The 14,330-nt window shown below is 39.6% G+C and overlaps 1 protein-coding gene across 3 annotated transcripts in view; it reads right to left on the reverse strand.

Annotated features, from left to right (window-relative positions):
• DOCK1 (dedicator of cytokinesis 1) overlaps window positions 1-14,330 on the reverse strand; it is a 570,673-nt gene that overhangs the window by 500,434 nt on the left and 55,909 nt on the right. For all 3 annotated transcript variants that reach the window (XM_032801591.2, XM_032801590.2, XM_075072746.1), the window contains exons 3-6: window positions 13,653-13,693; window positions 11,411-11,466; window positions 9,333-9,429; window positions 2,691-2,839 (exon numbers count right to left, since the gene is read on the reverse strand). In XM_032801591.2, the coding sequence (XP_032657482.1) occupies window positions 2,691-2,839; window positions 9,333-9,429; window positions 11,411-11,466; window positions 13,653-13,693 (343 nt within the window). The remainder of the gene's footprint in view (window positions 1-2,690; window positions 2,840-9,332; window positions 9,430-11,410; window positions 11,467-13,652; window positions 13,694-14,330) is intronic.

Here is a 14,330-nt window from a genome sequence, read left to right on the forward strand (position 1 = left end):
GTGCCCAACTGAGTCTGTGACAGTCTTTGAAATACTGTTTGCCCTGGAGTGGAACATGAGTGCTAAAGACAGTGGGGTTGCCAGAGGACAGTTCAGGAAACCTTGCAATATGCATTGACTGGCTTCAGCTCCTAAGGAGAGCTACCTGGTGAGGAGCTGGACTCTCCGCTTGAAGCCTGAGATAAAGAGCAGGCACAGCATCCTCATCTGCCACTGCTGCCACAGGTGTGGACATGACACCCTCTTCTGCTTGCCGTGAGAGGGCAGAGACACTCCTAGCCTAGATTTGGAAGCCGGATGAGAGGATTTACAACAACTGTGGCTACAGGAGCCTGCCACTGGAAATATCTGGCACACAGATTTAGCCAGTTGTCTGCTCTGTGAGGAGCCAAATACTTCTGCCTGGAGATCAGGAAAGCACAGGAGCCACCCGGTGTCTAGAAGAGTGTAGCCGGGCGGGGGTGGGGGTGCAGAGGAATAATCTAATACTCAGTGACTGATCATTCCGCCTTGCAACTATGAACAGAGTGGAAACCTAGTGGCGCAGATTGTCAAATGAACAGGAGCAGAAACTACTTTGACTTTATCTTTTCATTTCTCTTTAACTTACAGGTAAGTGACCAGCAGCAAATGTGAAAAATCGGGAGGGGGTGGAGGGGTAATAAGAGCCTATATAAGAACAGACCCAAAAATCATAACTGTCCCTATAAAAATCGGACATCTGGTCACCCTACTTACAGGTGACATTTGTAAAAACATGTCAATGACGAAGGAGTTGTTCCCAAGTGTTTCATTTTGTTTACAATCAGCTTTTCAACCCCAAAAAGAAACCTGTCAGTGATACACAATAAACTGATCCAGTCTCATAATCTCATATCTACCCATTTAAAAAACAAAAGTCCATAAATCCACGATGGTAAAGTTTTTGATTATCACAACACAAATAAAATTAATATCCTGCCTTTTTTTATATAGAAGCCCATTCATATAATTACTTTCAGGAAACAATGGAAAAAGTAAGCAAATACATGAAATCCAGAGAGTATATATTTAATGCATAATGTATATTTCTTATGTCTGGATATTAGAAATTGTCATTTTATTTCATTTTAAGCAAAACATGATACATGGCTACACTAGAAAGGTACTGCACCCTTTTAAATCTGCATATTTACTCAGAAGTTCAAATTCAATTCTCTCCCCTACTCTACAGGGAATGTTTTGATCACTTAATTAGTCCATCAGAACATTATGAATAAAAGACACAGTACAAAATGTTCTATTGTGCTGAACACTGAGCATCTGGACGTTATTCAGAATAACTTTAACCAACTCCTTAACCAGATGGTAAAATACAGTAGCCACACAAATAATATCAACAACATCTGGTTAACTGTCTACTGGGGTACAACAGACAGCATCTTGGATTATAAATGCTAAATGACCAACTGAATGGAGTTAGTGATTTTTTTTAATCACTATTTTTGTTGAAAAAGTATATGAGCACAAGAATTGAAGAACCTGCAGTATTTAAGTAGCAAAGCACAAATAGCTGAATTCTCATGAGCTAGTCATACTACAGTGGCAATTAAAGAAAGTTTGGATGATCAATCTTCCATCCCCAGGAGTTCAATAACCTTATATTACCCCACCTTCTCATTATTGAGAATGCTACTTTGACTAGATTCCAATTTTTTGTATAAGCTAGGAAAGATTCCTCGCTTTCAATTAAAAATAATGTCACAATTGAGTTGTATAACATTCCTCCTTCCCATGGGATGATTTAATCTACAGCTAACTAGTTCAATTTTCAAACACAACATTCCTTCCATCCAAATAGTTTTCAGGAGGCTTAGCCTTAAATCAAATGGCACCTCATCTAAGTTGCTGACATATTTGATGCATGTTCCATTGTAATATCTGTCATTATTTAGTTGTCATTTCTGGTTGTTATCCTCATCTTCTGGATGAATATAAATGCTTATGAAATCTAATCAACTTTTAACAGTATAACCATTAATACAACCTAGATACTACACAAGCAACAGCACAATGAGATACCCCACATTTCCCAGACAAATCCTCTAGCACTGCATGAGGGCATTAACAAGTTCAGAGTGCAAACAGCTGATGATACTAGAGAGGCAGCAACAGTTTATGTGAAATTGTCAAAGGTTTTTCAAAGACAGGAACATTTATATCTTTCATCTGACCTCAAAAAAACCATAGTTTTAATCTGACATCAAATCGATGGTGTCACAAAGTTTATGAGTGACAGCGTAACAGAAAGATTTTAGTACACAAATTATAATTTGTACTGTATCAAAAATGCTTTTATACTGCAATTTTTCCCACTTCGTCGTACTCTAAAAAGATTCAAGTATCAGAGGGGTAGCCGTGTTAATCTTGATCTGTAAAAGCAGCAAAGAGTACTGTGGCACCTCATATCACGCACGACGAAGTGGGTATTCACCCACGAAAGCTCATGCTCCAATACGTCTGTTAGTCTATAAGGTGCCACAGGACTCTTTGCTGCTCTAAAAAGATTGCTAATTAAAATACAAGTACTACTCCTTACAGAACTACTTTCTTCATCCATATGCGGTGCCTTCAAACTGCTATATAATACGACAAGGCTGATTCTCCCCACCTGCTCAAGAAGCACACACTATGAAGTAGCCATCACAAACCTGTTTCCATAATCTATTTTGGCAGTCACTTTCTTTTTCAGTTCCTTGAGCTCATCTTGGGGTAGAGTTCCAGAGAGTATCTGTGATCTCCATTCAATAAGATCATATATCATGTGTCGTACACTGTGGAACATGTCTCTGTTATCTTGCTGTTTGAAAATGAAATAGTTAAACAAGACTGTCAATGTTATTTTAAAAAGGTAAACAACAGAGCACATTTTAGAGTTTTTATATGGCAAATTAAAAACTAGGTGTCTTACGCTAGGCTCCAAAATTAGAAACCTGGTTTCCAGTAGTGCTGAGCATGCAGCTGTCCCCTCAATGGGAACTGTTGGGTTCCCAGCACTTTTGAAAGTCTGGCCTCTTATTTAGGTGCCTAAATACTGATTTAGGAGACTAAAGTTCCTTTAAAACATTGACCATGATTTATTCAATACAGTGAATCATTTAGGATTAAGGCATCTTTTTTATTTATATGATTATTTGTTTATAAACATCTTTTTTGTTTATTTGGTTATATACACAGAATTCAAAAGGACAGACTGACAGCAGTGACGTTAGAAGAATAATACAGGAAAGAACACTTTGGTTTTAAAGACTAATATAATACTGTATAATTTACTGGGGTGGGTGTGATGGACTTGTTCTACCATTAAAAGAAGAGGTGTTTCTGGATTTATGATGATATTGAATACCTGTTAACAGTGCTCTAGGGCTGCAAGAGATCAGATCTTAAACCTGTCTAGCTCAGAACTGAATATAGGCTCTCCAGCACCTCAGAGCAGTATAACATTTTTAGGGAGGGGAAAATAAGGTAGAAAGCAGGGGACAGGGAGATGGAATTCCATATTTGAGAGGGAAGAAGTAATTTCTCTGATAGTATTTATATAAATACACACAGGATTAAACTTTGGCAACCATGAAACAGGGCCACCTCTGGAGCGAGATGCAGTGGTTGCTTAACAGTGCACAGCAATGCTACACAACAGTTAAGACAGCAAGTGAATGTTATATTTAGGGCCCTACCAAATTCACAGTACATTTCACTCAATTTCACGGTCATAGGATTTTTAAAATCATAAATTTCATGATTTCAACTATTTAAATCTGAAATTTCAGTGTTGTAATTGTAGGGGTCCTAACCCAAAAAGAAGTTGTAGGAGGAAGGGGATCGCAGAGTTTTTCTAGGGGAGGTTGCAGTACTGTTACCCTTACTTCTGGGCTGCTGCTGGCGGCAGCACTTCCTTCAGAGTTGGGCAGCTGGAGAGTGGAGGCTGCTGGCCAGGAGCCCAGCTCTAAAGGCAGAGCTGCCACCAGCAGCAGCGCAGAAGTAAGGATGGCGTGGTATGGTATTGCCACCCTTACTTCTGCACTGCTGCTGGCAGGATGCTGTCTTCAGAGCTGGGCTCTCAGCCAACAGCCGCTGCTCTCCAGCTGCCCAGCTCTGAAGGCACCACAAAAAGTACGGGTGGCAATACCATGAACCCCCTAAGATAACCTTGCAATCCCCCTGCAACTCCTTTTTTGGTCAAGATCCCCAATTTGAGACATGCTGGTATCCCCTATGAAATCTACAGAGGAAAAGCACACAAAAAGACCAGACTGGGGGCGGGGAGGGAGAGGGAGATGAGATTTCACAGTCCATGACACATTTTTAATGGCCACGAATTTGGTAGGGCCCTAATTAGATCCAGCTGAGAAACTACAGTGGCTATTAAGCAGATTACTTACCACAGTTGCCATTTGGCAGCAAACCAGGGTTAACCTCCCTATTCTTAAAAAAGAGACTATGATATATTTAAAAAGATGAGAAGTAATCAGAACTAGGGTTGCCACCTACCCAGGTTTTCCCAGAATTGTCCCTTTTTGACACAGCTGTCCTGGGAAATCTGTAAGAGTTTTCAGTACACACTGTCAGCTGTCCAATTTTAGTTTTTTGGACTCAGGATCATCCTGGAAGTCTTTTTTTTTTTTTTAATACCTCAGGGGGTGACAACCCTAGTTAGAACCTCACTTATATCTGATCAGAAAGACAGCACTTCCAAAATCACAATGTCACGCAGTACATGCTAGGCCACCAGTTCAGTACTGATCCAAAAAGGAATTGCCAGCATCTTCCTGCAGTCAAGATATTTCACTGAGGTCTCCCATGCAGGCCATGATCAGGCTCAATGCTATTTATCAGTCCCTCAAGGACCAGAAGGTATAACGAAGTGCTCAAGCTTAAGCTACAGTTCTTGGGTCCACCTTTCAAAAAGAACGTTGAAAAGTTGTTGGTGTAGAAAAGAAAAAAAAACATCTGACGGCTGGAGGAAATGAGACACTGCAAGAGCTCAATCTGTTTAGCTTATCAAAAAGAAGATGACTTAATTGCTGTGTATAAACACCTTCACAGGGAGAAAATACGAGGTACTAAAGGACTCTTTAATCTAGTGGAGAAAAGCATAACAAAAACCAAAGGCTAGAAGTCAAAGCCAGACAAATTAAAATTAGAATTAAGCACAATTTTTCTAACAAGCTACCAAGAATAGATTACAAGCTACCAAGAATAGTAGTAGATTCTCCATCCCTTAATGTCTGTGGATCAAGACTGGATGCCTTTCTGGAAGGTACACTTTAATCAAGTAAATCTGAGAACTGCTGGACTAGGATCTCCTTCTTTGAGTCTGTAGTCGCTTATGCCCTCCCCTCAACCCCACCCCAAGTACCTCTACTGCCACCCAGCTCTGAAGGTAGAGTGGAGAGCAGTGGTTGCTGGCTGGGTGCTCAGCTCTGAAGGCAGCATCACATCAGCAGCAGCACAGAAGTAAGGGTGGCAATGTGAAAAGTGCTATTCGTCAATATTGCTTTTCACAGCAGACTTAGCGCCCCATTGCCACCCTTACCTTGGCATTACTTCTGCCACCCGGGGGTTGACAGCCCGAGTTCTGCCGCCTCCAGGTGAGGAATTCGGGAGGAGGGGGGAGGAGAGACCAAGCAGCAAGGCTCCAGCTGTCTCCTTTATCCCCACGTCCCGGTTATGCATGGCCCTTTTGCATGAGCCCCAGCCACACAGGGCTGACAGCCAGAGCTCTTCCAAAAAACCTAAACACACACCACACAAAACCACGCACACAGCTCACACATTCTTTGACACATTCCTGTGCCTCCCTTGGGAGGCCCGCCCCACAGTCTGAGAACCACTAACTTTAGGCAAACAAGTTTCTGTGGTCAATAAAGGCATAACTGGATGAAATGTAATGGTCTGTGTTATACAGAAGGTCAGACTAGATCGGGGTTCTCAGACTGTGGGTCAGGACCCCCAAGTGGGGTCGCCAGGGCTGGCTTAGATTTGCTGGGGCCCAGGATTGAAGCCAAAACCAGAGGGCTTCAGTTCTCAGTAGCGGGGCTCAAGTTATAGGCCCAGGCCTGGGGGCCTTGGGCTTTGGTCCCACCCAGGGTGGGTGGGGGGCTTGGGCTTTGTGTTCCCTGGGCAAGGGGGCTTGACACTCTTCAGTCTTTCCTCCTGGGGTCGTGTAGTAATTTTTTTTGTCAGAATGGGGTCACGCTGCAATAAAGTTTGAGAACCTCTGGACTAGATGATCTCACAGTTCTATCTGGTATTAAACTCTATAAATCTATAAACCACCTTTTCATTCTACCTAGTTCCCCTTTGGGAAGGCCACCCATGATTCTTTCAGAGATTAATCAAATTTTGTTATGTAATGCAAGCATTATCTGTAAGACATGGACCACAAATCAATGGCTCAGAATGTAGCATTTGACTCAATTTATCTATTCACTTTATAACCACAACAATGACTGTGGCATGTCGTTTCAATGAATTCCTGCCAAAGACAGCAGCATGCATTCCCTGTTCAATAAGGAGTTCTAAATTTAAAGCAGTATGCAATATGATCAGATACTTGCTTCTATGGGGAGGCTGTTCATATGTAAGAGATGCTATATATTTAATATCAGAATTAGTACTTCACATTTTAGGCACCCTTCTTCAATGGTTTAATTGGTATAAGAGAAGTATATGCGGGTAGGAAGGAGGTTCTGACAAACTTCCCCCTCCCATGCCCCCTACTTCACAACCAACTATGCTAAGTTTTGTGCAGCTCCATGTGCATCCAAGTTGAGAAAGAATCGCTGATTTCCCCCTCTGAATGCTCCCAAGCAATGAAAGCAGGGGGTTGGCAGGACTCTGATGCCTACATAATTTAGAAGTTTGGGAGGAAATAGGGAAGCCACTGGGATCAGAGTATAGAATGAGCTGTTTTAGGGGTTCAAGGAGAGAGTCTGGAAAGTTACTGGGGGTGTGAAGGAGACAGCCTGTAGGGGACCTAGGGTCATTTCTCATTCTGTTCTTCCTAGTTATTTTTCCCAATTCTGCCCTTTTTATATTTTGTTCCTTCCAGGTCCTGTCCCACACATCCTTTTCTTGCACCAGAAAAGCATTTTTGCTCTAGTATCATGTCCAATTTCTACTTTATATTCACTTGTATCTGATATTCTCAATCCCTCTCTCTAGCCTCAACTGCATCATATTACATCTCAGAGAATGAGATGTAATGTGTCTCCCCTTCCCTCCCTTTTGTGGGCCTCATCCAAAGCCCACAGAAGTCCATCAGAACATTTCCACTGACTGCAGTGGAGTTTGCATCATTCGCATCACCTTCGAAGTTTCTAGCTTCTTTTAAGTGTCCCTTTATGTGAAACATGCTCATTACCACACTCAGGTAGTAATTTATTTCCTTGTTATCTTCACTTTTCCCAAGTTATGTTCTCAAAATCTCACTTTACTTTTGCCATAAAAACAGAATTAACATAATATACATTTCATACAGCTGTTCGTGACATCTAGAAATTTTGCATCAAATAGCAAAGAACATACTTTGAAGTGGAAATTTCCCATTTTCTTTAAAGAAAATGGGTCTGCTAATCTTCCATTTGTAGTGACCTTAAACTAAGAGCACTGGGATGCTGCATCTCCTCTAACATGGTATTAGACTACAATAATACTGTTTACATTTCAGCCGTATTTTTTTTAAAATCACTATTTTAAGCACAAGCTGACTATCTGAAACTGCCCAGATCATCACAAAATATTTATAGCTAACTCCAAGCTTGTAGTTTTTCAGTTAATCTGACAGACGATTAATGTGTATTGCTGTACATTTGTAAGATGCTACTGTGTAATCAAAAACAAGCATGCATAGAACACAGCTGTTGAATTTTAAGAAGTTTTGTACGTGTCAGACAGACATTAACATACTGGTTTAATTAATGAATACTAACTTTTCACTTAGAATTTATGCATAGGAAAATAATCAAGACTGAGAATTTAAAATCTGTGCTAACCAAATAAAGTAATTTAATTTGTCCATTAGTATTTTATATGCCAAAAAGGCCTATATTGATGCATTTTAAGGATATTTTAACCCTCACAAAAGTTAAACTCAGTTTTCTGAATTTGTCATAACAACCTTGCATCTCTCCCCCTTAAAGATAAATATTATAATAGGGATCTTTCATCACTTGATCACACAACAAGTATGTAACAAACAGCTAGATCCTACACTACTTTATAGTTCTATAGTTCCTTCAGTCTGAAGATTGCAAATAATTTAACAATGATGTAGCCTTGAAACATCCATTATGAGATATCTAACTATGGCACCTATAAAAGAATAGAAAACAGCGCAGCTCCTTTCCATTATTCCGGTGTCATAGTAACACTGTCCAGGATGAGGTAGCTATTGTATTAAGTTTCAAAATATGTTGTATTATATTACCCCCAGTACTGCAAAGCTATCTGGGCCAAAACTGGCCCTGAATCCAAACCATTTTTAAATTCAGGGAAAACAGATTTCAAATTTGAATCCCTGATTCTAAATCTGTTCCTATTTTACAGGGTCCGAGAGAATGGAGACTATTTTCTGATTCCTTTTTGGACACAGCTGAAATTTCATTTGAAGTCTCATGATATGAAGTTTGGAGAGTTTGGTACGATCAAATCCTAACTCAACCCCTAGCCAGTAAACACTACTCATCTGCACTGTGTATAATAATAAATAATAATAATAATACATGAGCTGATATTAATTGGCACTGAATATCAATGAAAAGTCTGATAGGCCCAAACATTTCTCCTTACTTTAAAAAAAAAAATCTGATATGGTCTAAAAAAAATAAAAAGCCAGCCCTCCAGGGTGACCTGCTCATATCATTACCTCTTGGTGCAGTGACTGAAATCACAGGCAGACATGTTACTAAATTATGTTGCATCATTTCTCAGCTCTTACTGCATACCGTGGTCTCATAATAACACAAGATACTGCTATACCAAGACCTGCTCTCCAAGTCCCTGACCCTGCATATCATATCCAAGGTTTTCAGAGCATGGTTCAGTATGGGGAGGTATGCCAAACACCTGATTCAGGTAGCCTTGTCACAGAAGCCCCAAAATAGCTTTGTAAAATGCGTTTCCGAGCTACTTTGGGAGAGTAAGAGAAAGGGAAGAGTGGCCTTGGTTAAACAGACTCTATGTACCTTATATTCTGCTATTCCTGATTTTTTAAATTGTCTTGTCTCCTTCCTTCCATCCAAGTCAAAGTCCAGAATAAATTGAGAAAAAAATTAGCGTATTTTACTTACCACATATAGTTGCCGCCATATTATGGACCACTCTCGTAGTGTTGTGGTAACTTCCTGGATCAGTGGGAGCTCACTAGGTACGACTGTTTCATGCTGTCTAAAGTTTGCAAAAACAAATTTTGGTAGAATAGTAAAATGGTTAATATAGTCCAGTTTGGAGACACGATTGGTTATTGCTAAGTTTCAAACCCAATTCCATGACAACAGGGTTCAAAAGAAAATACAAACATATTACAAGTTATACAATATATCACTATATGCCAGAAGGAATGTAGCTTATTACACAGAGCTCTGGACTGGGATTAAGGACACCAGGGTTCCCTTCTTGACTCTGCCACTGGCCTGCAGTGTGACCTTGCACAACTCTCACTTCACGTCTTTCCCTCAGTTTCCCCATCTATAAATGGGGAAACAATGTTGATCTACTGATGAAAAGCACTATGTGAGAGATAAGTATTCTTTCCACAAATTTTAACATTCCATGTGTATCACACTAGTTACTTCTTTTGTAATGTATTAATGTACTAATTTTGTAGGAACTGATTGGGGGAAAGCCAGTTATGTGGCATGTATGACACCATGCCATTATGATTGATCCTTTAGCAAAATACTGTTTTTACACAGGAAAAACGTGTTTTGTAGGTCTTCACCACTGGTGTCTCTAGATGACTGTTTTAAAATAGTGCATCATCCGAGTATGGAACAACAGTTAGCTCTTTTAGCATGTCAGAAGTGCAGCACTTAGTGGCAGTTTTCTAATCAGCCAGGAAGATGCCATTATGCAGTAATCATATGATTAGTAGTTTTATCATTTACATATTTAAGAGGGTTAAAAAAAGATCAGGCAAAAAGGAGGAAATATTTTAATTCTTTGCACCAAAGTTCATATCTGGCTAGTCATTCATCAATTCCACTCAATATTACTTTTGTTTCACAAATATCTTTTTTAAATGATATTCTATAACAGTATTATGACCTTTAATACACATGTACAGTAACTTGGTAACAAAGTTCAAATTTATACATATCAATATAGCACTGTTTCATTAGTATAAATTGCTTTTATATAATAGCTCAAAATGTCTGCAGGCAAGTGAACTCAGGACAGTGGAATGTACACAACACCACAAAATTTGGCACTGGGATTCACCGATGGAGATGACAATCTTTTGTAGAAATGCTTCTCAGCAAGGCAACGACAGATACCTTACCATGAGGGGCTAAGTTTACTTAGCTTATTCAAGAAAAGATCAATAACTGACTCGAACATCTACAACAATGTTTCCCAAACTTGGGATGCCACTTGTGTAGGGAAAGCCCCTGGCAGGCCAGCCCGGTTTGTTTACCTGCCCCATCCACAGGTCCAGCCACTTGTGGCTCCTATTGGCCACAGTTCGCTGCTCCAGGCCAATGGGAGCTGCTGGAAGCAGTGCGGGCCAAGGGACGTACTGGCCGCCACTTCCAGCAGCTCCCATTGGCCTGGAGCAGTGAACTGTGGCCAGTGGGAGTGTGATCGGCCAGACCCACGGACGCGGCAGGTAAACAAACTGGCCCGGCCCACCAGGGGCTTCCCCTGCACAAGTGGTGCCCCAACTTTGGGAAACACTGATCTACAAGTTCCTACATAATGAGAATATATCTGCTCTTAGAGTCATCCTTAGCCTACTAGAGCAAGGCATAAGATCCAATGGCAGGAAACTGAAGTCAGAGACAATGAAACTGAAAATGAAACTCAACTGCTCAATAGTCAGGGTAATTATTAACCACGGGAGTAAATTATCAAGGAATGCAATAAACTCTCCATCATTTGGAGCGTTTAAATCAAGACTAAAAGCTATCATGCTCAGTGCAGTAATCAATGGATGAAAACCTATGGCTTGAGGTACACAGGAAGTCAGACATTTGTTCCTAATGGTTCCCTTCTCGCCTTTAGATCTATGAATCAGTTCTGAAGTGTTCAGCACATCCTTTCATTAGCCAATAGGAAATGAGGTATTAGCCTATCTCATAAGAGCACAGAGATTGTATTTCCACAAATAGGAAATTTTATTCTTGTTAAACTTCAAGTCTCAACTCACCCTTTTCCTTCAACTATTGCTTCTTTAAGCTGAATATAGGAAGCAGGAAATATGCCCTTTGGGGGGAAAAAGAGTTAGGGTTTTTTTTATATATATATATAAGTAACCAGACATACATACATTCATACTAATTATTATCTAACAAATAGCTACACTCTGTTCTGCACAGAATTTTTCATATTCTATTCAATAGCATTAAATAGAAAGGCTATTTTATGAATGTCTCAGATCTGAATTTGATTTTGTATATGTATTTTAAAACCATTATAACTTTATATATAATCTTTATAAAACTGCATTATTCAGTAGAGTTAGCTCCATAGTTAAAGTACAGTGGCCTGGAAGGAGATGCACTTCCCCCTCTGCTCATGTATCTACTGCCTCAGGTTCCCCAACTCAGTTCCCAGAAGAATGCATATAGACTCATCGCTAGGTCTGGTTCATTAACAAAAACAGTTCAACTCAATTCAACACAAGAAGTGGCGCGGGATGTGCTGGCCGTGGCTTCCCGCCTCCCCCATTGGCCTGGGACAGCAAACCACGGCCAGTGGGAGCCGCGATTGGCCGAACCTCCCGACGCGGCAGATAAACAAACTTGCCCAGCCTGCCACAGTAAGCACCCTGGCGAGCCACGTGCCAGAGGTTGCCAACTCCTGATCTAAGCTATGTTTCAGATCTTACTCAGTACCAACACTAATAAATATGGATAGATTTTATTTTACCTCAGCAAGTTTTCCAGTTACCTAGACTAGCTCTCAAAGGTAGAGAAGCATAACTGAACCAAATTTTGTGCAAAAGCTGTAAAATTCTGTATTCACGCACATATTAACATTAACTTTTCATAGGTTGGTGTCACTTTAACATAACCCCCACACAAGTTAATTTAACTGAGGGATCCAAGTTACAGTCCTTGAGTGATTAACTTTCTTTTTAACTTCCACCCCAATCCTTTGAATATGAAACACATTAGATACACAAGAGGGATGGGGGGAAAGGAATGAATAACAGTTGAAGAACAGACTCAGAAAGGAGGAGAAAATGCCAAGTGCCACAGGAACAATCAAGAGACACAGGTCAGAGGAGAGAGAGTCTCAGGAGGTCAAGGATGGGATGTGCAAGCAAGAAAAGGGTCAGCTGCAAAATCTAGACACAAGCCAAGAAAGCAAAGGAAACAGAAAGCCCAGGGTATTGTAATAGGAAGAAGTTCTCTCTCTCTACTTAGCTCCAATCCTTAAGAAAGCAGAGGGTTGGAAATGGAATGAGAAAGAGTAAGAATACATAGGTATTAACACTGTCAGCATTCAGAAGCTTTTCTACATGGAGCAATACAAATACAATCAATCAAGATGCACCAGCATTAATTTAGGACAGGTGAGTCTCCACCACACCAACACCCAATTAAAAAAGGATTCTGCAGGAATTCCCCATTTTAAATATAGGAAATCTCTCTCAAACTAGTAAGATCTTTCAAAACAAAAGAAGTTTTTTAGGACTTGCTACATTTAGCAGCAATCAGATCAATACAGCAGCACCTGGAATTATTTTCAGTCAACTTAAAAATCCACTGCTTAGAATTTAGTGAAGCACATTCTTGAAGTTTTACTTCAAATGAATTTAACATACCACCCCAAAAGAAAAACAACGAAAAGGAATAGAAAAATCAAAAGGTTAGGAAATGGGAGAGGCCTACCACAGAATTCAATATGTAATTACTTTAGTTACTTTTAGACATGCAGAAGGATATGCAAATATGTATTTCTAAACATTTTTATTTTAAAAAGCTAAAAATCAAGACTATTAATCTTTAATTCTGGTTAAGCACTATTATAAAATAACCCTCCCCCCAAAAAATAAAATTAAAATGCAACATTATAGGCAATAGTTCAGCTGTTTCCTTTCTTGTTTTGGAATGTGCCGTCAACAGATATTTTATGCTCAGTTCAAGCCAACAACAAGGCAAAACTGCATTGCAGAAAGCAAGATTACTCCATCTTTCACAGAGAATGGCTGAAAATCACAATGCTATCACTTTGCAAGATGTAATTGCATTTTATGAGTAATTCAGTATTTAACAGAACATGAAGCTAACATTAGCATAACAGATCAACTAGATTTTAAGTTATATAAAAGTTCTTAGTTGACTTTTTAACAAAGTTCCAATATAGAAATGAATCTGACACATGTTTATAACAGATATTTGTTACAAGAGAAAATGAATTTGAACTGGGAATAGAACATTTACCTTTTTTGATTTTTTTCTTAATGTGTAACCTCTGTACCAACCTAGAATAAAGTTATGAAAAGTTTATTAACACACTGCAACAGATTCTCCTTTGGAGTTGGATAATATCTTAGCTTTCTGTCCACAAAGATTTTCTCATTGTAGCTGAGTTTCAATTCTCCGTAAAATTGATAGCTCAACGTTCATCTTCACTTAAATTAGTTTCGCTTAAATTGGTATTTCCCAAATCAAGCTAACCCATTTTAAGTGCACATACATTAAAAGTTTGCACTAGTTTAGCTAGTTTGCTTTAAAATTGATTTAGCTAAACCAACGATAATTCTTTCATTTAGATCAGCCCTTTGTCATCACATCAGGGAACAATACCATGCAATTTAGGATCCTATTCACACACCACGAACAATAAATAGGCGAAGACCCAGATGAAGCAGATAGTTTGTGAACAAATTACTGGCTGAAATGTGTTTTCATAAAGCATCCGAACAACTTCAAGCAAACAATCAGAAAAATCAACGTTTATGAATTATTCATGAACTGAAAATAGGGTTAAATGGGTTTGTTAATTTATTCACAGGGTGGCCCCTGAGCACCCTGCTAGGGCACTGGTGCAATAGAGTGTCAGAAGGAAGAGCTCCACCTACTGTTAGTTAAACCATGGACTCAGCAAGACAGAAACTA

Source organism: Chelonoidis abingdonii, chromosome 15, assembly GCF_003597395.2.
Source record: "Chelonoidis abingdonii isolate Lonesome George chromosome 15, CheloAbing_2.0, whole genome shotgun sequence".
In the NCBI taxonomy this organism is placed as follows: Eukaryota; Metazoa; Chordata; order Testudines; family Testudinidae; genus Chelonoidis; species Chelonoidis abingdonii.